A 23,018-nucleotide genomic window follows, 5' to 3' on the forward strand; every position below is an offset into this window, starting at 1 on the left:
AACTATATAATATTTATTATCTCTCTTAGTATAAATAGTAGAAACAAACAAATGAAAAAAGAAAAGGAAGTTTTCAGAGTTTTTGACCAAACTAGCTTATTTCAATTTATTTTTACCGAAATAGTCTGCCCTCAAATTTATTACCAAATAGCTTTTAATTGACTGCAGCCTTAATAAAAATGCTAAGCTAATTAATATTTTATCTCTAAGTAAAAATGCTAATTAGTTCAGCGATTTTATTGGGTCCTAAAACGCTGATTAGTTTAGCATTTTATATATAAAATCTTTTAAGTTAATCTTTCAGCAGTTAAGAAAAACAAAATTAGCTAATCATAAAAATGCTGAACTGATTAACATTTTGAAAAACGTTTGATTAGTATAGAATTTTTATTAGGATTACAGCAGAGAGTTTATTTTGATAAAAAATAAAAAATAAAAAAATTCTAGGTTGGTCAAAAACTCATGTTTTGTAGACAAGCATATTTCAAATAATAATAATAATAATAATAGCAACAAAGTGGGGTTCAAAATGGAGCAGATACTAATGTGCCCCACTTCCCAATGATGCACCTTCCTCAGATTCCATCCAGATTCCCTGCATAATTCTTTTTCTGGCTTTCTCCTTTACCAACCTTACTCAAAATATAAATAACTTAAGGTCATCTCGTAAATTGTACCAACTTGGAGGCCTTTTTGCATAGTGGCTTTCCATTCCGTAAGCAGGAATAAATAACGCCTTCGACCCCACCAATTGGCGCTTCGCTTTAGTTTCCACTACTCCCCTGATCCTCCCCAATTCTCCCCGGAACTCTCAGAATTACGTGCGAGCGAGAGAGAAGAGGAGGATGGCGTCGTGGAATTCTCTCTACTTGGAGGTCACGTACCAAGTCCTGGGATGGATCGCCTTCTTCTCCTGGTCCTTTAGCTTCTACCCTCAGGTCCTCCTCAATTACAGGAGGAAAAGGTACGGGCTTTCCTAAGTTTCCTTGGTCATGGAGCGGTTCCGATGTGAGGAAAGATTCTATTTTGATTGGATTTTCTGGGGTTTTATGGGATTTTGGTATCTGGGTATCTTTTGGTTTGACTCGATTCATTTTGTGGTTTGAAGCGTGGTGGGCTTGAATTTTGATTTCTTGGTTCTCAACATGACGAAGCACTCATCGTATCTCATATACAACGCGGCGCTATTCTTTAGCCCCACGATTCAGAGGCAGTATCATGAGAAATATGGATTTGGAGAGGTTAGTTACCTTTTTTGGGGTTTAATTTCTTTTACAGTTTTAATTCTTTCCCTTTTATAAAGGTAGTTTGGGATGTTTTATATTTAATTTATTGAGGTAAGGTATTGCCATGTTCAGTTTGATGTTATGGTACTAAGTACAAACAGGGCCCAAATTGGGGCCCTTCGCAGAAAATGTCAAGAGGGGTCATTTAAAATCATGTTTTCGTTTTCCTCTTTTTTTGATCTCTCACCACCATTTACTAGATCCATTTCGTAGAGTAGTATCTTTGAAAAATCATATTGCAGGTAAGTTGTAAGATCAAAGAGAAAACATCAAGCTTGGCGATATATGGATATGCAATTGCGGAGGTTAAAGCTCATCTGATATAAATCAATAGAGAGGGCCTAAAAGAAGATACTTTAATTCTCTTTCGAATCTTCATAAGATAACCCTCATTTTTTCTCCCTTATTTCGTTTTTCCTTTTCTTGGTTACCATGTAACTTGTCTAAGACATGGTTGTGAAGGTACACATGCCTTGATAGTGTAATAATTATATGAAGTCTACGAGAACCTCGCCATTTTCAGGCAGACCTGTTCATGTTATGTTTCTTTGTTAAAACAATGTGACCATGTTTAGTAACATGACAATATAGGTACTATTGCAGTTCGTTAGGTGTTTCTGAATTTCTTGCTCATTTTTGTGACTTTAATACAATATTCAAGACTAAAATCCTGTGCTGACATCCTGATAGGTGTTTCTCATGTCATAAAGTGGGGCTGTTGATGTAGATATTTTGTCAATATACTTATTGAGTGCTTGTTTTGGCAGATGATTCCTGTAGCTGCAAATGATGTTGCCTTTTCAATTCATGCTGTTGCATTAACAGCATTTACACTATACCAAGTCTTGATATACGAAGTGAGTAGTCCATCTTGTATAGTTCGAAACCTCTTTATTTTCCGGTTTGTACTATCTTATGCAACCCTTCTCCATCCCCTTAGGAGAACTTACATTTTATGGTTTCCTCTTAATTCTAATATACAGCGTGGCAGTCAGAAGGTCTCTAAGACTTGCATTGGAATCACCACAATAGCTTGGGCCTCTGCTGTTGTTTGTGTGATTATAGCCTGGCCAAGTCATTCCTGGCTTTGGCTCATCTCTGCATTCAAGTAAGCCTTCCACGTTTTGAGTATAGCGAAAGCTCCAGCCTAATGATATTTAGGGGAAGTAATCTTTTTGTCTTAATCTAATTATGATAAGCGTATCAAGGGGAAGAAAGATGAATCCCAAAGATACTTTTCTTTTATTAAATGGTTCACCTCTTGCAACTTCTTGTAATGTGGTTAACTTTTCCTTGTTGCTGTGCATTTCAGCACAATTCAAGTTATTATGACAGCAATCAAGTACATCCCACAGGTAGGGATACTTCTTGTCTTTATAATGTTTATTTTTGATCCTTGGTTGATTTAAAATGTCAAAGAAATGCACATTCTGTATACAATTTTGTGCATGTGATGAGGATATATCTTTTACCTTGAAGTCATTGATAAAATACATAGTGTCGGTTTATCTAGTTGAACTTTGTACCAAAATTGTGGTGAGACACAAGAAGTTAAGGTTCTCTTTTCATATTGACAATGATACTGTCACATATACTGAAGCCCCTGAAATATCTTCCCCATTTGCATATTTCAGTATCTAAACACTAATAAATAATTTTGATATTCTCAATTTTCATACCACTTGTATAAAACTCTCTCCAATACTCAAAAGATGATTAATTTTGTAGTTTTTCTTCTTTTTAACTCTAATCCCTGCATTGATAGCATAGTGAACCGTAACTTTACTTAAGATGGAATATGGAAAATAGGAGGATGTCACTTGTAATTAGAATGAGACTGAATGGTGGTTCGCTAGAACAGAATTCAAAATTGAATAGTTTTCTGCAAATCATAGATCATGTAAAGATTCATTCCTTGCTGGGCATAATGGAAGAAAAGGTAAATGTGAGGTTTCGTCCTATACTTTAGGAACTGTACGTTTATTTCTTGAAAATGATTAACTGGAAAGATACTAGATAAAATGAAAGTATATGCAGCTTAGGGTTTGGGACCAATTTGTAGAGTGTGTGTGTCCCAAACTGTAAAATTCTCTATTCGTTGGATTTCTTTGATATGTAGTCTCTAGTTAACCAAATGTTGTTTGGAGAAGGATTGAACACGGTTTAAGCATTCATGTTATAATGATCTGATTGAGATCTGAGAAGTTATATTTCAAATTGTAGACCAAATGTAAACAATTATTGCAGTTGAAATATACTAAGGGAATGATCTGTATAATAATGGTGATTTCTTGGTGTCATAAAACCTTGATCCATTGATCCATAGCCCCGAAAGTACATGTACTGACAACAATCTTGATGCCTAGCACAAAAGATCGGGTTGCACTACAACTCCATGAGTAAGAACAATAATAGTAGGCAGAGATCCCTGGTTTTCTGATTGTAGTGTTTTTAGAGAGCCATCTGTCATGGATATCACAAATTTGAGGAAAAAAAAGATATTTCATTGAACTTATAGAGCTTATGGAGTATGCTGTGGTGTTCATTGGTTTTTGAGTTTGTTTAATATGCATTTGAATCTATTTGTCATCACTGGAATTTTGCTTTATGACTCATGTCCTCAATGAGAAGTCATGTGAAAACTAGTCGAACAAGTTGATTAAAGACAAATAGTTTATGATATTTATCTAAAGACTGATTAAAGACAATTGAAAGGCTGGAAAAGCTCAATCTTATCAAGGAAGTGTTGAATTAAGTTCTCCAAGTTGAGCACATAAAGCTACTTCTTATTGGAGATATTCTATGACTTTATCTATTGTAGAATCTTTGACATCTGCCAAGAAGAACAAAAATAAAGAAAAACAAGTAGTTTTGAAAATATAATCAGGGACGATTAAAATTTGAGGTTTGAAGATTTAAAAGTTTATTACAAGAATAGTCATGCATCAAAAATATAATTCTAGTATACAAATTTTTAAGTATTATGATCTGTCTTAGTAAAGCATAGTAATCTAAGTAGTTAAAATTGCTACCTAGTACCTACTTTCTGTCAGACCAGTTCTGTTAGTTTCATCTATCTGATGTGAGATGTAGGGTGTGTTACTTCGTCCATAGAGTTAACCCTGTTTATGGATTGCCTTGCTCCATTAATCCAGGCCTTCATGAATTTTAAGCGCAAGAGCACCTTAGGGTGGAGCATTGGCAACATCTTACTGGACTTGTTGGGAGGCTTGCTGAATTTCGGTCAGATGGGTGTGCAATCTATAGATCAGAGTGAGCTGCATTCTTTTTACAAATCCTTTTCCTTCTGACTTAATAATTATTTTTGTATTTTCCTGACCAAACCAACTCTCATGCAGATACATTGGTAAACTTCTACGGGAATATTGGGAAAACACTGCTTTCATTGGTAAGTGATACTGTTGACATCTTAAATCTTATCATCCTCCTGAAAAGATTAATTTTTCCTTTTGCTTGCCAACCATGTTTTAGGGTCATCTGAATGAATTTCTTTGCGTGCCTTAGTGCTAATATATATTTGTAAATATAGATAAACAGATTACTAATGTGAGAAATGGAAGTGCAATACAGCTAGTGTCAGAACCACCTAGTTTCCTCCATTTTGTGCCAACTATAAAAACAACAATGTGTAATGTTAATAATCCTTCTCATCTTGTTATTGCCGGTCTTCCTCTTTGATTGTTAGTTCATGCCCACTCTTATCCAATTTTATGGTTTAGGATGAAAGCTAATTAATTGTGTCACATTTATGGAAAATACTTTCTTTTTGTTATGTAAAACTCGCTCACTGCCATGGGGTTACAGAGGTAGTTTTTTTCTCGGCGTTTTCTTCAATGGTCACCATGTTCTGTATTCATTCAGCATTGCACGAAGTCTTAATTAAAATGAAACAGCAAGTTTGTAGTATTCTGTTTCCTCATAGTGCTCTCTCGTATAACTACTTGCTTGACTGTAAAATGGAATGCTCTATTGCAGGAAGTGGTATTCTTCGACCTTCTCTTCATATTCCAACACTATGCACTCTACCCTGTGAAGAACGAAGAAGGTGGCCAGACTATATTGTCCGAACAAATTGCCCCTCTTATCACTTCTTCAGATAAGTCTCAATCTGCAGATGTATGAGGGATTATTCACACTTCATTTGTAATATGGTAACATTTTTCACCCTTATTACTCTAAATTTAACTCGTTTTACAGTTGCTTCAGGGAGAAATTCATGTATCCCTATACAAGAGTGATAAGGTTCTGTAAATAATTGTTGATCAGGAGAAGTATTGGTTAAATTTGTCACCAGAAATGGTGGAAATTTATGGTTTCACCAATTAAATCACATACTGCCAGAACTTCATGAAATGAACACTAATATAAATGATAAATTTTGCAAAATAAGATGGTTTCTACTATATGAGAATTTGATGTAAGAATATGGCTAAAATCTAAATTTGCTCCTTAATCAACTCTTGTATATGTACAATATGTCCTTTTGTACCTTTGCTATAACGAATCATTAGCCAGGTTCTACATCATTGAAAAAGTTTCTTTCATCTATGATAGGCCCCAATTCCTATTCCACTTTAATCTCCATTTGGAATCCTATGGAAAACTTCTCTACTATTACGATACAATCTTTTTCCTTGCATATTTTTTTCAGTTAGCCAAGTTCTCAAATATTTATAATTCATCGTGTCACATCTGTCCGACAAACGTTTTTATATATTATCTGTTTCTGCATAATATGAATAGAACTCACATTATAGCAATCTTTTGTTGAATGCACGTGCACACAGACAATTCATGTTGCAAAGTGATAGTGGATAATGAGAGCTGTATAAACGCTGTGTCATCTATTGTTATTTCAAAATTAAACTTGAAGGTTATTCCTCACCCTAATCTGTACAAGGTTTTACGGATCAACTTAACCACTGTCTTTAATAAAGACCGGTGTTTGGTCCCAATAGAGTTCACTATTTATAATGATAAGATTCGATGTGATGTTTTGACCATGGATATGGGTCAAATTATCTTTAAAAGGCCTTGGCTATAATGATGTTGATATCTTTGGCTATTCAGATATATGTATGTTTGAACACGAGAGTAAAATAAAGAGGATTCTTTCCTAGCATCCTAGAATTGACAATGGTGAGAAGAAGCTTAATACCACTAAGCTTGAAAGTAGAATCAACTTGATTAGGGCCAAAAGTGTTGAGCGTAAGATGAGTAGAGAAACTCTTATTTTGATTCTTGCTGCTTAAGAAATTCTGAATGAACCTAATGAATTAATCTCTTTTGAGATCACTCCCATGATTGAGAAATTCTCTGATGTTTCCTCTGAGGATCTCCCGAATAAATTATTGCTTATACGAGACATTCATTATGCTATCGATCTCGTTCCGAGTGCATCTTTTCTTAACTTGCCTCATTATTGACTCAATCTAACCGAAACACAGAACTTAAATGACAAGTTGATGAGCTGTTGAGAAAAGATATTTTGAGGGAAAGTCTAAGTCCTTGTATGGTTCCCGCATTGTTAATGCCAAAGAAAGATGGAACTTGGCATATGTGTATTGATAGTAACGCTATCAATAGGATAATAATAAAATACTGTTTTCTCATTTCTCGTTTGGATGACATGCTGGATATGATGGCAGATACCACAATATTTTTAAAGATAGATTTAAAAAGTGGCTTTCACCAAATTCGTATACGCCTTAGTGACGAGTGGAAGATCGCCTTTAAAATAAATTATGGTTTGTATGAATGGATAGTCATGCCTTTTGGGTTGACTTATGCTTCGAGTACTTTCATAAGAGTAATTATTTAAGCATTACAATCCTTTATGAAATAATTTTTGGTCGTATACTTTGATGATATTCTTATCTATAGTCAATCTAGGGACCAACACATAGACCATCTTCGTTAAGTCTGTGTTGTCTTGAGGAAATAACTATCAAATGAAAACCCTAAGAAATACCTTTTTGTCAAACAAAGTCATTTTCTTAGGGTTCATTGTGTTTGATAGGGATGTGAAGTTTACCAACTATTTTTGGAAAATCCTATGACATAAGATGGGAATTAAGCTTTAATACTCAACTGCTTTCCACTCTCAAATTGACAGACAAACTGAAGTAGTCAATAGGAGTCTAGGAAACCTATTATGAACTCTTATCACGAGAATCTAAGGAATTGAGATAAAAAACTACCAAATGCTGAATTTTGCCTATAATAATTCTGTTAATATGTCGATAGGTCTAAGTCCAACTGAGGTAACGTATGGTTATAAACCTAAACAACCTATAAATTTTATTCCTATGATCCATTATCATAAGTTGTCTAAGTCTGCATCTGCATTTGTATCAGATATTCATAACTTAGCATAAAGAAATCAATAACATAATTTCTCAAAATAATGTCAACTATAAAATTTGAGCTAACTTAAGGAGATTTAAGAAATTTAATGTTGGAGACTATGTGATGGTCTAGATACATCCGGAATGGTTCCCTCTTGGAACTGTCAAAAAGTTGCATCTACAAAGTCTCGGACCTTTTAAGATTCTCAAAAAAATTAATAATAATACTTATGTTCTAGATCTACCAAATGATTTCGGCATCAGCTCTACTTTTAATACTAGGGCTCTAGTAGCTTATAAAAGTCCAGATCTTACTTTAGATAATCTACTAGCGAATGAGCCTATCGATGACCCTATTTATGAGAGACCCTCCCTATCTTCACTTCCCAACATTTCATCTAATATGGCAGACGAAATTGATAAAATTTTAGATGATGAGATTATCCCAACTAAAAAAGATGGAACCTAACAATATCTGATACGTTGGAAAGGGCGACCTACATCTGATGACATGTGGCTTGATCGTCATAATTTAGAGAGACATCACCCTGATATCCTAGAGCAGTATAAAAGCAACAAGGAGACACATTCGACAGGATCTCCTTCTCAGGGTGAATGATGCGAATATCATTGATAAGACATGATGGCGTGTGTATCAGCGGAGGAGTTGCTGACATTTGATGATCCCCACTGTAGGGATTTGGTTCTGATTGAGAGTTTATGTCATAACATTTATGATTGTTTTTATATTTTTTTATTTGTCTAGGGTGTCTTTTGCTTATTCTCATTGTAAGGTCTATATATAGACTTATGCTTTCTTTTGAAATTAATGAAGATTTTTGATATTTACTCTCCTTAGTGAAATTGGTGTGGAACCATTGTTAAAGATGGAGGTGTGAAACCTCATTCTTATTCTCTTATATTGTTTACTCTTTCACCTCATTCTCTCCATCACATCGTTTTGCATCATACGTGCTTACGACATAAATAGTGAGAGATATGGTACAAATAAAGTGATCAATGTTAATGCATATCAGAATCATATCATTATCTTTGTGAATATGCATTCTACGTGCTATATATACTATCATGTTGGGTTTGTAAGACGCGTTGGCTTTAGCCACAATAGTGTTGTTCACGAGGTACTTAAGCATGTTGCCACTTTTGGTGTTTGAGAATGCTATGCTAATAAGTCATGCTGAGCATTTGTATTTTGGAGAATTGAATTATGTTATGTCCTAAGCATGCTATGCTGAAAGATGCATTGAAGCATGCTAGACATCGACGAGCTCAGTATGCTTACAACATGACATATTGCCTGTGTGTTGGAAAGGGAGCATGATGTATTTATGACCCCTTATACATTCATGAGGTGATAACGGGTGTTGTTTGTCTGGACATGGTTATATTGTTTCTATGAGAGACTTCTTTCATATAGCGGTGTGCACCAATACCTGTTATCTTAGAGGTGATATGCATGTTTTTGGCCTATTTCTATGGACCTCAATCATTATTTATAGCAATGTGATTCTCTAGATGTGCGGTAATATGGTACAACCTCGTAAGCGACCTTTATGCCCCATTGACTCATTCATTATGTTAGGGGGCTTATATGATTTTCTGACATGAGTTGGACGAGGATGATCCATTGAATATATTTTTAAGTCCATGCACACTTTGAGCTCCAAAGTTTAATGATTTTATTGCGTCTTTCATTTTTTGCAAATCAAATCAGCTATTAAAAGTATTATATATTGTAAAATACATAATACCATATAAGCCTGTGATTTGAGCATTTAAGATCTCATTTAGTTTTTCCTTTAAGAACCATTACTTCTTTCACCAAATGCTATTATTCTTATTCAGTGTCCCAGAGTCTTACCTTAAATTTATATAGTTGATGAATAGCCTTGATAAAAAAAAAATTGTGTTGTTTTTATCTTTGTGTTTCTGAGCTTAACATTTGTCCTTTCTAGCTTATATGACTCATACAACTCATTGTATGCTCTTTATAGTTAAGAGTTATCTTCACTATTTGGTTGAACCATGTCTTGTTCTTTTGCACTATAAGAATCATGATTGAACCATGTCTTGTTCTTTGTAGTTAAGAGTCATCTTCACTATTTGATTGAACCATGTCTTAGTTCTTTTGCACTATAAGAATCATGAGAGCGATCAATAGACAACAAAGAGGCAGTAAAGGCCATAATTTTTTAATTGTTCATCTTTAAAATTATCATCTTTAGATACATCCTAATTGCTCAAGTAGCCTTCATAACTTTACCATTCCTCTTGAGACGATTTCGACACTCGTGTTATCTGCCAAAAACCTAGACACTCATACCATTACACCTTGTTTTCTTGATTCTTAGTTTTTAATTTTGACGTATTTGTGCCTACCCTACCCAATTGCTTTGACCCATAGTATTTATCTTCCTTTCAAATTTCTTAGTCTTTCTCTTGAATTTTAGAAAATTTCTTAGGTCGTTTGAAAATTTTGTTAAATTTCATCCCTAGGTCCAACTCACACTCCTCGTCTGACTCATCTTGTTCACTCTACTATTGGTTAAGGTCATGCCTTTTAAACTTTTGAGATTAACGAAGATAAGACACAGAAGGTTTGTAAGTTGCCCCTAAATTGTTCTACTTTCATTGAATCTGTGTCTTTAATTTTTTTAATAGTAGTGACCTTAGCCTAAAACATTTTAGGCAAAGACCTTAATTTTTCTAACAATTTTTGAACAGACCTTAATTTTCCTTACAATTCTGTGTTCAAGAATTTTTTTTCTCCTGAATTGAAACTTGAGTTCACGATCACACCAAGTTTTGCATAATACTCATCAAAGAGCTCACTCTCCTCCATGCGAAAGGTTTCAAAACTTGACTTAGATAGCTTGACAACAGTAGTACCCTCATAAGTAGTTTGAAGAATATCTTATGCATCCTTGACAATTTCACAAGTAGAAATTCAACGAAATTCGTCGGGAATAACACAACTAAAAATGACATCCTCGATGTTTCATTTTGTCTCAGTGATCCTCAAGACATAGCTATTCTAAATCTGATATAGATGAGTTCAATAGTAAGCGAATCAGCACATTCTGCTCAAAGCCGTGAGGTAATCTCCAATGGCCTTCAAAAGATGTTCCAAAAAGAAAAAAAATAGCTCATAGGGTTAGGTTAAACCTCTCTTAATTGCTCTTCAAATAGAGTCCTAATGACTCTCAAAATTAGTCTACAAAGTACCAAAAAAGTGAAAATCCATAAGTGCGTTAGAATGCACCGTTCACTTTTCGAACAGATACTGTTTTATTAGGTATTGTTCATTCGTGCTAGCATTAAAATCGGACTTTAAAAGAATGTCTATGAAAATTCTCTATTTTTAAGAACGCAAGAAATTGTATTCAAACTGACTTTTCATTTTTTGGTTAGAACCATTTACTAAAAACTTACTTTTCACTTCAATATTTTTTTTTTACTTCAATTTCTTTGTTAACCTTCATAACATTTGTGCATATACTCATACAAAAATTATAAACAAAGTCACATATTTAAAATATTTTGAAATACATTGCCAATTATATAAAAATCTTATAGGAAAGTCCCATCTTATCTTGGATTTAGTTTTATTATTTTATTTTTTAAATATGGGTTATTATAAAATCAATCTTAAACCTACTCACATAAGAGTTATGTAATACCACTCCATATTACGGCTAGTTAGACATGATAACCGGGCGGGCCGGGCCGGGTTCGGGCCGGGCTTTTCGGGCCAAGCGGGCTTAAGTCTTTGTTCACGGTCCGACCCATTAATCACTCGGGCCGGGCCGGGTTTGGGCTGGGCTAGAATAGTCTAGCCCGTTATCGCCCGTTGGCCCGTGAGAGATCGGGCCAACCCAACCCACCAATCACTCGGCCCAACCCATATTTCAGCTATTTTTAGAATTTTTTTAACTATTAAATTTTTTTTAAAATATTTATATTCCTCTATTTAAAAAAAATTAAAAAAAATTAAAATTTTTTAAAAGTCTGCTTAAAATAATGCAAAATTGTATAATACTAAAATATTTTTTACTGTAGCAATGGTAAAGTACTGTAGCAAAACGGTCAAAGCACTGTAGCAGACGGGCGGGCTTAGTTGCAGGCTAAACGGGCGGGCTTTCGGGCCGGGTCGGGCGGGCAAAGGGCTGGCCCGTGCCGCCCATGGGTAGTTCGGACTCGGGCCGGGCCGGGCCTAAATCGGGTCCGGGCCGGGCTTAGCCCGGTCCAAACCGGGCCGAGCATGGGCGGGCTGAGCCATTTGATCATGTCTACGGCTAGTTCACTTTTAAGGAGCTCTTTCAAGTTTCAACCTTGGCTTGAAATAATAGCTTTTGTGACTTGTTAAGTTAATTAATATTCGCGTATATAGTCAGAGAAGATCTTAACTATGGCGAACTTTGTGCAGCTTAGTTTTGTTCTTCTCTCTCTCTCTCTCGAATAAAATTATTTCGAGGATGGGTTGTGTTTAGGGGCAGTGACTCAGTGCTGGCTAACCCTTACAGTTTGGTCACATCCAACAGTGTGCTGGTACTTAAAAAATAAGGTTAGAGCGAATGTGATCATAAGGTTAACCGATGTGTTAACTTAATTTGCATCAGCAACAAAGCCTATACTTTTAGAGGAGCATTTCTAATGTATTAAGAAGCTGCTTCAATGTTTCTTTTTCCCTCATCTCTGCGTTGCACTATAAATTATTCATCAAATGACAAACTCTCCTTGAGCTCCAGGAATCAGTTGTCCCATTGAAACTCTCATCAATCATATACTGGAACAAACATTAACCTTCTGACACGATCTTTGGTACTCTCGACTGAAAATGATGATTTGGATTCACAAATTGCTAAAGTATGTCTTACAAATCTTATTGTTGTTCTTGCTTTCCACAGAACCGTTGCAAATTCCCTTCAGAGAGTTTTGTTTGAATGGAACAAAATAAATCACAGTATGTTAACTAAGACTGTTTATAGGGTTGAGAGTATCTATTTCATATCATGATTTGTTCACTTTAGGAATAACATTGTCCTAATTAGGTTACGTGATGAGCCTAAAGCTGCAACCAAGAAGATAGATTGCTAACAGGACCACATGTGAAATGAGAAAGAATACCAAACTTATGTATACATATATATATATGAGTATATGTGCGACAATACAAAGAACTAGCAGCTCTTTTCTATTTTCTTTTCAATTAAGAAAGATGGTTAGCTCACTTACTTTTGCCTGTCTCTCATTAATTATTTATTTCCAGACTCACACTTAAACCAAGTCTGAAAACAGGTTGCAGCAATCAACATAGTATGTGATAGAGAAATCTAAAGCATCTATCATCCTGTCAGCATTGCCATCATACATGCTTAAAACTAGCGTCTTCTTAAACTAATACGCTTCTTCCGCCTAAGACTTTTTTTATGGAGTTTTATAAATTACACTCTATATTTATATATTTTATGATTCACACTCTATCTTTGAAGATTTTATAGCCTGATCCTCTCTTTTTCTCTTATAATTCTCATTTAACACCCTGATATTATTTTGACTAACTAATATCGACCAAGTTACTAAAATACCCTCACCATTCTTCCTCCACCATCTTTCTCACCTACTTCCTCTATTGTTAGTATTGCTATCGTCACCTTTCCTCATCTCCCCCCTTCCCCTCCTCCTTATCCTCTTCTTCTTCTCCTTCTTCTTCTTCTTGTTCTTTTTGTTGTTCTTCTTTTTTGGGAAAAAACGGGATGAAAAGATAGGAGTAATTTATATATTTATAAATTTATTTTATATATTATAATAAAAATATTCTTTTCTAGTACTGTCTAAGTTAATCCAAAGTGTTAAATACGAATTATAGAAAAAAAGGAGGGGTCAGGTTACAAAATTCTCAAAGATAGGGTATGAATTACTAAATAAGTAAAATGTAGGATGTGATTTGTTAAAAACTTTTTTGTATGATTATTCAAGAGCCCGAAGACTAGATATGGGTTAAATAAAGAGTCAATTCTCCTTTAGTACAAAGACACTTCAACCCCACTAAGCCGCATAGTATAGACTTCACGCCGTGTATGAAGCTATTGTTATAAACTAAATACCAAATAAGTTTGAGTCTTCTTAGGAGAGGTATTTACCAACTTTACAAGAGTTGGTTGGTACTTTTTTAATTCTTATCAAATTATAAAAGGTAATGCCTTAAGAGCCGATTGCCTGCAGTTTTGCCTTCGCTGAAATTTATGTCCATCAAAGTTGCTTCTAATTTCAATTTATAGATAACTGGCTTGACTCGAGCTCGACTCGACTTGAGCTAAGCTAAGCCTGAATATAAAAGTATGCTTGAAATTAATTTACGCTCCTAGTAATTAGCCCTTGAATTTATGTCTTTGTTTTAGCATATTATGAACCGAGATTTCTACTTTCTGAAGTATACTGTAGATTATACCCTTCTAAAACTGCTACTGGAACACTTCAAGAATCTAAAAAGATGGTCTCTTCCGGAATTAAAGACAAGAAGCTAACTATGCAAGGAAAAGCAAGTTTGTTTAATTACCTTTTAGTAATCATTGAAATGTACTTACTTTGGCAGCCATTTGACTAACTTATTATTTCCGGTTCCCATGCCTTAAAATAATAGACCAAGCGCCAGAGTGAGAGGGACAGCTAGTCTAGGAGTTGTTCCCGGGCATACTAAAAAAATAGGTTATTATACACCCCAATCCCACCATCCCTTAGGAAAGAAAAAGGTAATTGAAGCAAACATATTCGAGCCCACATAACCATGACCATGACCCAATGGAGGTGGAAGACCCGAGGGAGGATCACTGGTCACTGGTATGCATTGAGAACAATAATGGTCTCAATGCTTCGGGTACGGACCGAAAGAAGGTGGCGGAGACGGAAAAACCGGATTAGGGAAGAGCGGCCGCGAAGCACGACAGAATGGTTTAACCCTAAACCTGCATTATGTTTAAAGCCATTTACTGGAATTGCCGTGGCGCCCTGAAGAAAGAAGTACTCGACAGGTGCCGCGACATGATTAGAGAGCACGTTTTAGATTTTGTATTCCTGTTAGAAACTCATGCAGACTGGGCGAAGGCGAAAGTGGTCGGTCGTGCGATGGGGCGAAACTGGTCCTCATTTACAGTACCAACTGAAGGAATATTTGGAGGCTTGATAATGCTATGGAAGACGGCGTTTGGATACGTCGATGTGCTGGCGGTCTCGCGGTACGCGACGCACATGGTAGTCTCCTCCAGGGAGGGCGAGACATGGCTGATGACGGCAGTGTATGCCAGTAACCAGCTGGACCAACAGAAACTGCTATGGGATGAACTAGTGGGGCTAGGGAGCCTAGGCTTGCCGTGGATAGTTGCCGGAGACTTCAACGCAATCCTATCTACGGAGGAGAAGAGGAGCTGTGCCCGGTTTACTCTTGGACCGAAATCCTCCACTTTCGCCAAGCTTGTAGAGGAGGCCGGAGTATGTGACCTGGGGTACGAAGGGGTGCCGTTTACGTGGTGCAACAACCAGCTTGGGGACAAGTGGGTCTGGGTCAGATTGGACAGAGCGCTGACGAATACTGACTGGGTCCGGAAGTATCCTAGGAGCCGAGTGGTGCACTTGGATCGTTCTGCCTCAGACCATGCACCATTATTAGTCCTTGTGCAGAGCGAGCCAGACAGTAGACAGAGGCCTTTTCGATTTGAGCTATATTGGACGGAGTACCAGGAATGCCGCAACATTATAGCAAGGGTCTGGAGAGGTAACACGCATGGGAACCCCATGCATGGCTTCACTCACAAGGTAATGAACATGCAGCGGCAACTCAGAAGTTGGAGCAAAACAGGTCTGGGTCGTCTGGAATTAGAGTTGGACTTGGTGAGGACGGAAATCAAAAGGCTGGAGGAAAAGGATGCCGGAGAACATTTGGATGATGCTGGCCTCACCACCCTACGATGCTGTTACAACAAGAAGGCTGCGCTAAGCCGACAGATCAACCTGAAATTGTTGCAATGGTCGCGACTGAAATGGGTGCAGGAGGGGGACAGGAACACCCACTTTTTCCACCTCACGGCAACATTGCGGGGACGACGGAACAAAATTCAACTTCTCATGTCAAAGGAGGGGGAATGGATCCTGGATCAAGAACAGATTGTTAAGGAACTTATTGATCATTACGAGGAGTTGTGGGGACCAAACAAGGAGGAGAAGTGGGCGTTGCCGGAGGAGCTGGAGTTGCCAGCAATATCTAATGAAGATCGAGTGGGTTTGCTGACGCCGGTGGACAGCGATGAAATATTAGAAGCGCTACGAAGCATGCCGGTGGGGAAAGCACCGGGGCCGGACGACCTACAGGCGGAGGTCTACCTGATGCACTGGCAGGAGATGGGAGCTAACCTGTGTGAAGCTATCAAATACTTCTTCGAACATGAAAGGCTACCACAACAGTGGGGGCCGAACCTTTATAACCCTAATACCAAAGGTGGATAAACCAGCCACGGTGAGAGACTACCGGCCGATCTCACTCTGCAATGTGGCATATAAGATAATCGCCAAGGTGCTGGTAGGCAGACTGAGGGGGCTTCTACCACGCTAGTGGACCATGAGCAGGTGGCCTTCGTCAGGGGCCGAAACATCTTCGACAACATTCTGGCGGCCCAGGAAATCGCTCATTCGATGAACAATGGCAAGCACCTACATCCACTGATGATGCTAAAACTTGATATGGAGAAAGCTTACGACAGGGTTAAGCGGAGGGCTGTTCTACGTGTGTTGGAAGCCATGGGTTTTCCAACCAAATGGTGTCGATGGATCAGCGCCTGCATCAAGTCACCAAGATATGCCATCTTGGTGAACGGCCGACAAGATGGATTACGCCCCACCGCGGGCTGAGACAAGGAGACCCACTATCCCCGTATCTATTCATTCTTGTACCGCAACTGCTGTCTAGCTTGTTCAGAGATTGGATGGCTCGAGGGTTGATGCAAGGATATCGGGTGGGGGAGGTTCACCTGGCACACCTTCTTTACACAGACGACCTGCTAGTCACAGTGGAGGCGTCGATGAAGAATGTGGAAGCCGTCAAGGAGTGCTTGGATATATACTCAACAGCCACAAACCAAAAAGTGAACTCAGCAAAGTCAGAACTGTTCCTACCTGACTGGATGGAGAAGGAGGCAGCAGATAACATTCGCAACCTAGTAGGGATGCTGGGATCGAGGATGCCTTTCAGATACCTCGACGTTCCTATCTCAGGCAGGCGAATCACTGTTCGGGATCATAGCTGGTTGGTGGAGAGAGTAACTAAGAAGCTTGCCGGCTAGAAATGTAATAGCCTATCCTTTGCTGGTAGACTAACTCTCCTTCGGTCTACCATGTTGGCAATTCCAAACTATTGGATGAGCTGTTCATGGGTGCTAGAAACGGTGTTGGAGGCGATCAACAAAGTGGCGAGGACCTTCCTATGGTCCAATGGCAGAAACAAAGGAATGCACCTGGTAAGCTAGGGGAAGGTGACACAGCCAAAGCGGGAGGGAGGCCTTGGCGTGCGCAGTCTGCGGCTTACCAGAATCAGTTTGCTTGGCAAGCAGGTGTTTCGTGTCCTCAACGGAGAGAAGGCGATCTGGATTAGAATCATGAAGGAAAAGTATGGTGGCTTGCATCCTTGGAGACAAGACAATTGGAAGATGGCGTCTGGAGTCTAGAAAGCCTTATACAAAACTGCTTGCGACATTAGAATGGGCTGTCGGAAACTGATTGGCGATGGAACTGACACGATTGCTGCGGATGACCCGTGGACATCGGCCGTGCCATGGAGGTGGCAACCACACATTATGCACTTGGACCTACTAAGAACGGACCTGTCAGTGGCGGAGATTCTGCAGAGCAGAACGAATAGCAGGCATAATCTTGTGGGAGTGGCTGGGGTGGAGCTGGCGTTTGAGATAGCTAGCACCAACCTGGCTACTTCTGAGGTCAAGGATACTTGGATCTGGTGGCCACACCCACTGGGGGTCCTGAAGGCCGCATCCATTTATCGATTCCTCAAACCTGCCGAGGGCGATGTGTGGCTTGGCTGGCATGGGTTGTGGAAGCTAAAGGTGGTGCCTCCGGTACGACTATTTTGCTGGAAGCTCCTATGGGGAAGACTACCCACTAGAGAAATGATGCATGCTATCCGAATAAGAGAGGATAGGTGCTGCCTTTGCGGTCTGTTCACTGAGACCATTGATCATCTGTTCTATGCTTGCCGATACAGCAAAGAAGTGTGGTCCAAGCTAGGCAAGGCACTTCTGGAGGTTGCGGAGCTGAGCGACTCAGTGAGCTCGGAATGGATAACTATGGCATGGGGTAGGAGAACAGTGGGTGACGAATATATCAGGGCGCTAATAGCGACTACGTGCTGGGGCATTTGGAAGCAGCGCAATCGAGTGGCCTTTGGTGAGAGCTTGGAGGTGGCAGATGCCGTGGCGAGGCGTAGCCTCTTCATGACTGACGAATATACTCCGGCCACGACAATCAGAACAACGGAAGGAAGACAAGAGCAAGTCGAGTGGCACAGACCAAGGGAAGGATGAGTGAAACTAAACACTAATGGGACCTTCCGCACCGGGGCCTGCCAAGTTGGAGCGGGGGCAGTTATCCGAGATGACAGGGGAAGGCTTGTGGCAGCTAGGTGGGAACCAGCGCCGGCGGTGTCGCCCTTATACGCAGAGGCTTGGGCTCTCCGAATGGGACTGAGCCTACTCGGGGCAGAGTAGCCAGTGGAGGTGGAGTCAGACTCAAAGGTCTTGGTGAAGATACTGAAGGAGGACAACCCCTGCCCTTGGCAGATTAAAAGCATCATACGTGATTGCAAAACCCAGATGAATGGGCTAGCAGAGTGTACTGTAGCTCACGTAGGTAGGAACTGTAATAGGCTTGCAGATTGGGCCGTGCTGAGGGGATTGGCTGCAACCCGGGCCGGAATGATCCGAGCGGGGGAACTAATTCCTCAGGAATTGTATGGTTTGGGCGAAGTGGGGCATTACCCATGTGAGCCAATCATCAATAGCTAACTATAGCTCATTTACTAAAAAAAAATAACATATTCGAGTTTTTGATCATATACAACCGTTTCAAAATTAATTTATCAAAATAGACCACTGCTTAAACTTATTACTAAAAGGGGTTTATGGCATTGTAACTCTACTTAAAACGCTAAAAATTTCACATTTCACCTCTAAGTAAAATCACTGATGAGTTAAATATTTTCATGTAGAGATGAAACGCCTAACTCTTTTAGCAGTTCGCTTGAGCTGTTTACTTAACCATTACTTAATCGGCTAATTATACTTAAGCGTAAAATGCCGAAATGTTAAGCGTTTCTATAAAACGCTTTCCACTTAAGCATTTTAGCACGATAGAAAAGAAAAGGCTAAAAAGATAAAACATTTATCTTGTAAGTGTTTCTATTGAAACTTCAACCCAAATACTGAATATTTCACATCTCTATCTCCGCTGTTTATCAAACACCACGTAGTATCACAGAAATTGTAAGAAAAATATATTCAAACACAAATAATAATAATAATAATAATAATAATAATAATAATAAAGATATTTGGTGATAGAGTAATATCTACATATATTTGAGGATCCACCAAAACTAGTAAATTCACACCAAACCATATCAAAAGTAAAATCATTAAATGAGATATATTCATATCAAAATATTTCAAGTTCTGAAACAAGTGTCTACCCTCCTAGTACATAAAATCGTAAATGTTGTGGTTTCTTTCTTTTTTACCTAAGCAACCCTCGAGCATGAGATGTAGATGGATGGCTCTTGTGTAAGCTGTGAAGTATGCATGTCTACATTTGTTAGTCTCCATGGTGCAAGTGCATCCGAGCCTCGATGATGCGATCTGGGTCTAATCGAATCAAATCATGAAGACATTGAGCTCAATGGATCGAATCTATTTATCTTTTAATTTGTTAATATTTTATCCCTTATGTAAGCCCTTAAGGCAAATATATTTATGTCATGTAAGCCCTTACGACAAGTCTAGTAAGTCGTGTAAGCCACTAAGGCAAATTCAATTAAATTACATAAACTACTAAGGCAAGTTTAATTAAATCATATAAGCCTCTAAGATAAGTTCTAATTCGGGTTGTATAAGCCTTTAAAGCTAAATTCGAGTAGGACTTATTGTACTCGACCACTATATATTGAGAGGTTGGGCTTATTTATTTATCATCCAAGTATCCAAGCACCCAAGCATTGAGAATTAATTGAGTTTAGTTATTTTTTTATTATCGAATTTACTATTTTACTGTAACTGTTAGATTGTCTTTACCTTTCTAAGAGTAAATTATAGCCTTAGAATCTCCAAAGCTTTCAAACCCTAGCCACCACTTTCCTCCAACAACCACCCTACTATACGACCATCCACCACCACTCTTGGCCGTTTGCCACCCTCCGATGACTGCCGCAACATATGATATTTATCAAGCTGTCCCATTCTGACCTTCCTCTACTATTTTATTTATATTATTTCATCTCGATATTCAATTTATGTGAAACTAAAACCATTAGAACCCTAACTTCCAAGGCTACCACTACCTAAATTTTCATAATTTTCTTACTTCTGAGTCAGTCCTGAAAAAACCCCTAGACACACGTATGTATCTAAACACTAGGCAATGATATTTTTCGTTTGCTTAAGTAAACATTGGATGAAATATTAAAAACGAAAGCAGAGATGTACGCCAAGATTTTAACGTGGAAAAACCCAAACGGAAAAAAAACCACGAATCCAAACTCGGATCAAAACCAATCACTAGAATAGTAGCAGTTACAAGACTGACTCACAAAACAACCCGTCGATCCAAACGACTTTGTTCCGCTCAGTCTTGCTCGCTAGAACCCACGATTCACTGCTTCTCGTGATTGAAGTCTAATCCCGGTAACCCTCGAGATTGATCTTTCGTCTTGATAGCCCTTAAGACGAAAGATTAAGATTTGTAGATGAGAAGAGCCTTGTTAGTTGAAGAACCGATGTAGCCTCCAAAAAGTCTCCTTGAATAATCTTCTTCAACCCCATCAAGTTAGGGAAACACTATCCTTATATATCATCTCCAAGATAGAGCCAAATCCAAGTTATATTCGTACTCACGAAAATCCAATAAATTGCAAACTTCATAGGTGCGTTCGAACGCGGCCCGTGTGTGTTCGAACGGCCTGACTTGATCTCAGGTGCGTTCGAACGGGCCCAAGTGCGTTCGAACGCAACAGCTTGAATTCTTCAGGTTGCGTTCGAACGTATTTGTGAACGCTGCTCTCGGTCTGTGTGAACGCAGTGCCCGCGTTCGAACGCGTTTGTGAACGCAGTGCCCGCGTTCGAACGCGTTTGTGAACGCGGCTCTCGGTCTGTGTGAACGCAGTGCCCGCGTTCGAACGCGTTTGTAAACGCGGTGTGAACGCGACGGCTTTTCTCCAATGATCTTGCAATTCTTCACACCAGAGATATTCTAGACTTGAGTAAAGCTCATATACATGTAAAAATACACTAAGAATATTTTGTACACAATTGCCAACAATTAAAAACCTAACAAGTCCAAATCTGGTTCGTAACACTCAATGGTGAATATCTGATAAAGTATGAATATACACCAAATTCATATTAGTTAATTTTTTTGCAAACCTTAAACCTTTGAGAATATAAAATATACTAACATAAAATATTATAATTTGTACTAAATATACTACAGCCTCAATAGTTATACCAAAGGGCGAAAATTACATGTGTGGTCTATCTAATAATGGAGAAAATAAACTGTCGTGTAATCCTCCAATACCATTACATGTATGGATCACCATAACTCATCGCTGTAATCACTGGTAGTGAATCCACTATGATGGCTCCACGTTGCTCCCATATGACAATATATTCTGTATGGTGAGCTTGCCAATTATATAAGTGCTCTTACCAAGCTTATCGACAACATGAAGTTTGTCTTCAATATTACATGGAGTAAGGATTTGTTGAGTCCGACCAAACTGTCCAAAAAATGTCGCTCACCAATATCAAAACAAATAAATGATGCCCTTGACATTTATATATTGCTATTTGCTGTATATATTATTAGTAGTCTAGCCAATACTTCTTCTATATATGGCTTCCATATAATTTGCATATTAGTAAAATAAATTAAATATATCACACTAGAAGTAATTTTATATATTTGCAAATATTATTTGATCATCGCGTTGTCGGTCTAGTTGATCTCGATAAAAACACAATATATATGGTGCCATATTTCGGGCATAACTTCGGTTGCATTGTGACCTCGCCGACAGAGATTGAGCTGGCTAAGGCTCCCCTAGCTGAGACTTAATATTGACAATCTAAACGAGAGCTGGCTGTCTGTCATGCCTGCCCACATATAGTCGTTTCCAAAACTTTTTAGCGTTTCAATCTATAGGAAAAATGCAAAACATTTCAGCGTTTTATGCAATAGAATAAAAAGCTAAATTGATAAGGGTTTGATTTAGGGCCTTTTGGTAATAAGTTTGGGGGTGATATATTTTGGTAAATTAATTTTGGAACAGGGCTAGCTTGGTCAAAAGTTCAATATGTTCTCTCTCCAGTTTACAGGGGAAAAAGATGCGATGTGGACCATGTGGTTTTACTTATCTGGCAATCCAGGAATACTTTATAACATATGTATTTCTATCTGGCCTTCTTTGTAATCATCTACTTCTTATCCTGATTCTATGCAAATGACGTCTCTGTCTCAATCATCTAGTTCTTATCCTGATTCTATGCAAATGACGTCTCTGTCTCAGTATCGTAATCTTTTGCATTGACATTAGGCTAACTTTTTTTTTTGGTAAACTCCCTGTCTCCCACCGACATGTTGGATAATTTAATTAATTGTAGGGTGGTTTTTTTATTTTTTATTTTATTTTTTATCATTCATGAACCCGAAGGCTAAGATAAAGTATTTTTTTTTTATCATTCATGAGCCCGAAGGCTAGATATGGGCTGAACAAAGGGCCAACCCTTCCTAGATACAGAGGCATTTTAGGCCCCACCGAGCTTTTAGCTGTCTAGTCTAGGCTTCAAGCCGTCGCCGAACAATTGCTTCGAATCAAATGCCGCCGAGACCTGCTCCAAGCCGTTGCGTTGCCAAGCTGTTCTTCCAAGCTAACCGCACTGCCGAGCCATCAACCGAATCGAACTAAGCCACCAAACTAACAACCACCAAACAATTTCTCCATAATATTGTTTGGGGTTGGAATTAAACTTATGACCTCCTTGGTAATGAGCAAGATACCTACCAACTCTAT

General features: G+C 38.4%; 1 protein-coding gene across 1 annotated transcript; it reads left to right on the top strand.

The window, feature by feature from the left end:
• The first annotated feature begins 757 nt into the window (after window positions 1-757).
• Window positions 758-5,637, top strand: LOC140802377 (cystinosin homolog). Its single transcript, XM_073157888.1, has 8 exons — window positions 758-964; window positions 1,109-1,241; window positions 2,054-2,143; window positions 2,270-2,394; window positions 2,599-2,641; window positions 4,442-4,559; window positions 4,646-4,695; window positions 5,283-5,637. Exons 1-8 carry the CDS (start codon window positions 846-848, stop codon window positions 5,427-5,429), a joined length of 825 nt encoding a protein of 274 aa, XP_073013989.1. The 5' UTR covers window positions 758-845; the 3' UTR covers window positions 5,430-5,637.
• Window positions 5,638-23,018: the final 17,381 nt, after the last annotated feature.

The sequence above is a fragment of the Typha latifolia genome, chromosome 15 (assembly GCF_019914945.1).
Source record: "Typha latifolia isolate L0001 chromosome 15, TyphaL0001v2, whole genome shotgun sequence".
In the NCBI taxonomy this organism is placed as follows: Eukaryota; Viridiplantae; Streptophyta; class Magnoliopsida; order Poales; family Typhaceae; genus Typha; species Typha latifolia.

What these genes read in the sequence shown, in the direction of transcription:
- LOC140802377 (XM_073157888.1), top strand. Translation starts at nt 846, where the DNA reads ATGGCGTCGTGGAATTCTCTCTACTTGGAGGTCACGTACCAAGTCCTG. An exon ending in ACCAAGTCTTGATATACGAA is followed by an intron (nt 2,144 to 2,269) that starts GTGAGTAGTCCA and finishes TCTAATATACAG; the next exon opens with CGTGGCAGTCAGAAGGTCTC. An exon ending in TGGCTCATCTCTGCATTCAA is followed by an intron (nt 2,395 to 2,598) that starts GTAAGCCTTCCA and finishes TGTGCATTTCAG; the next exon opens with CACAATTCAAGTTATTATGA.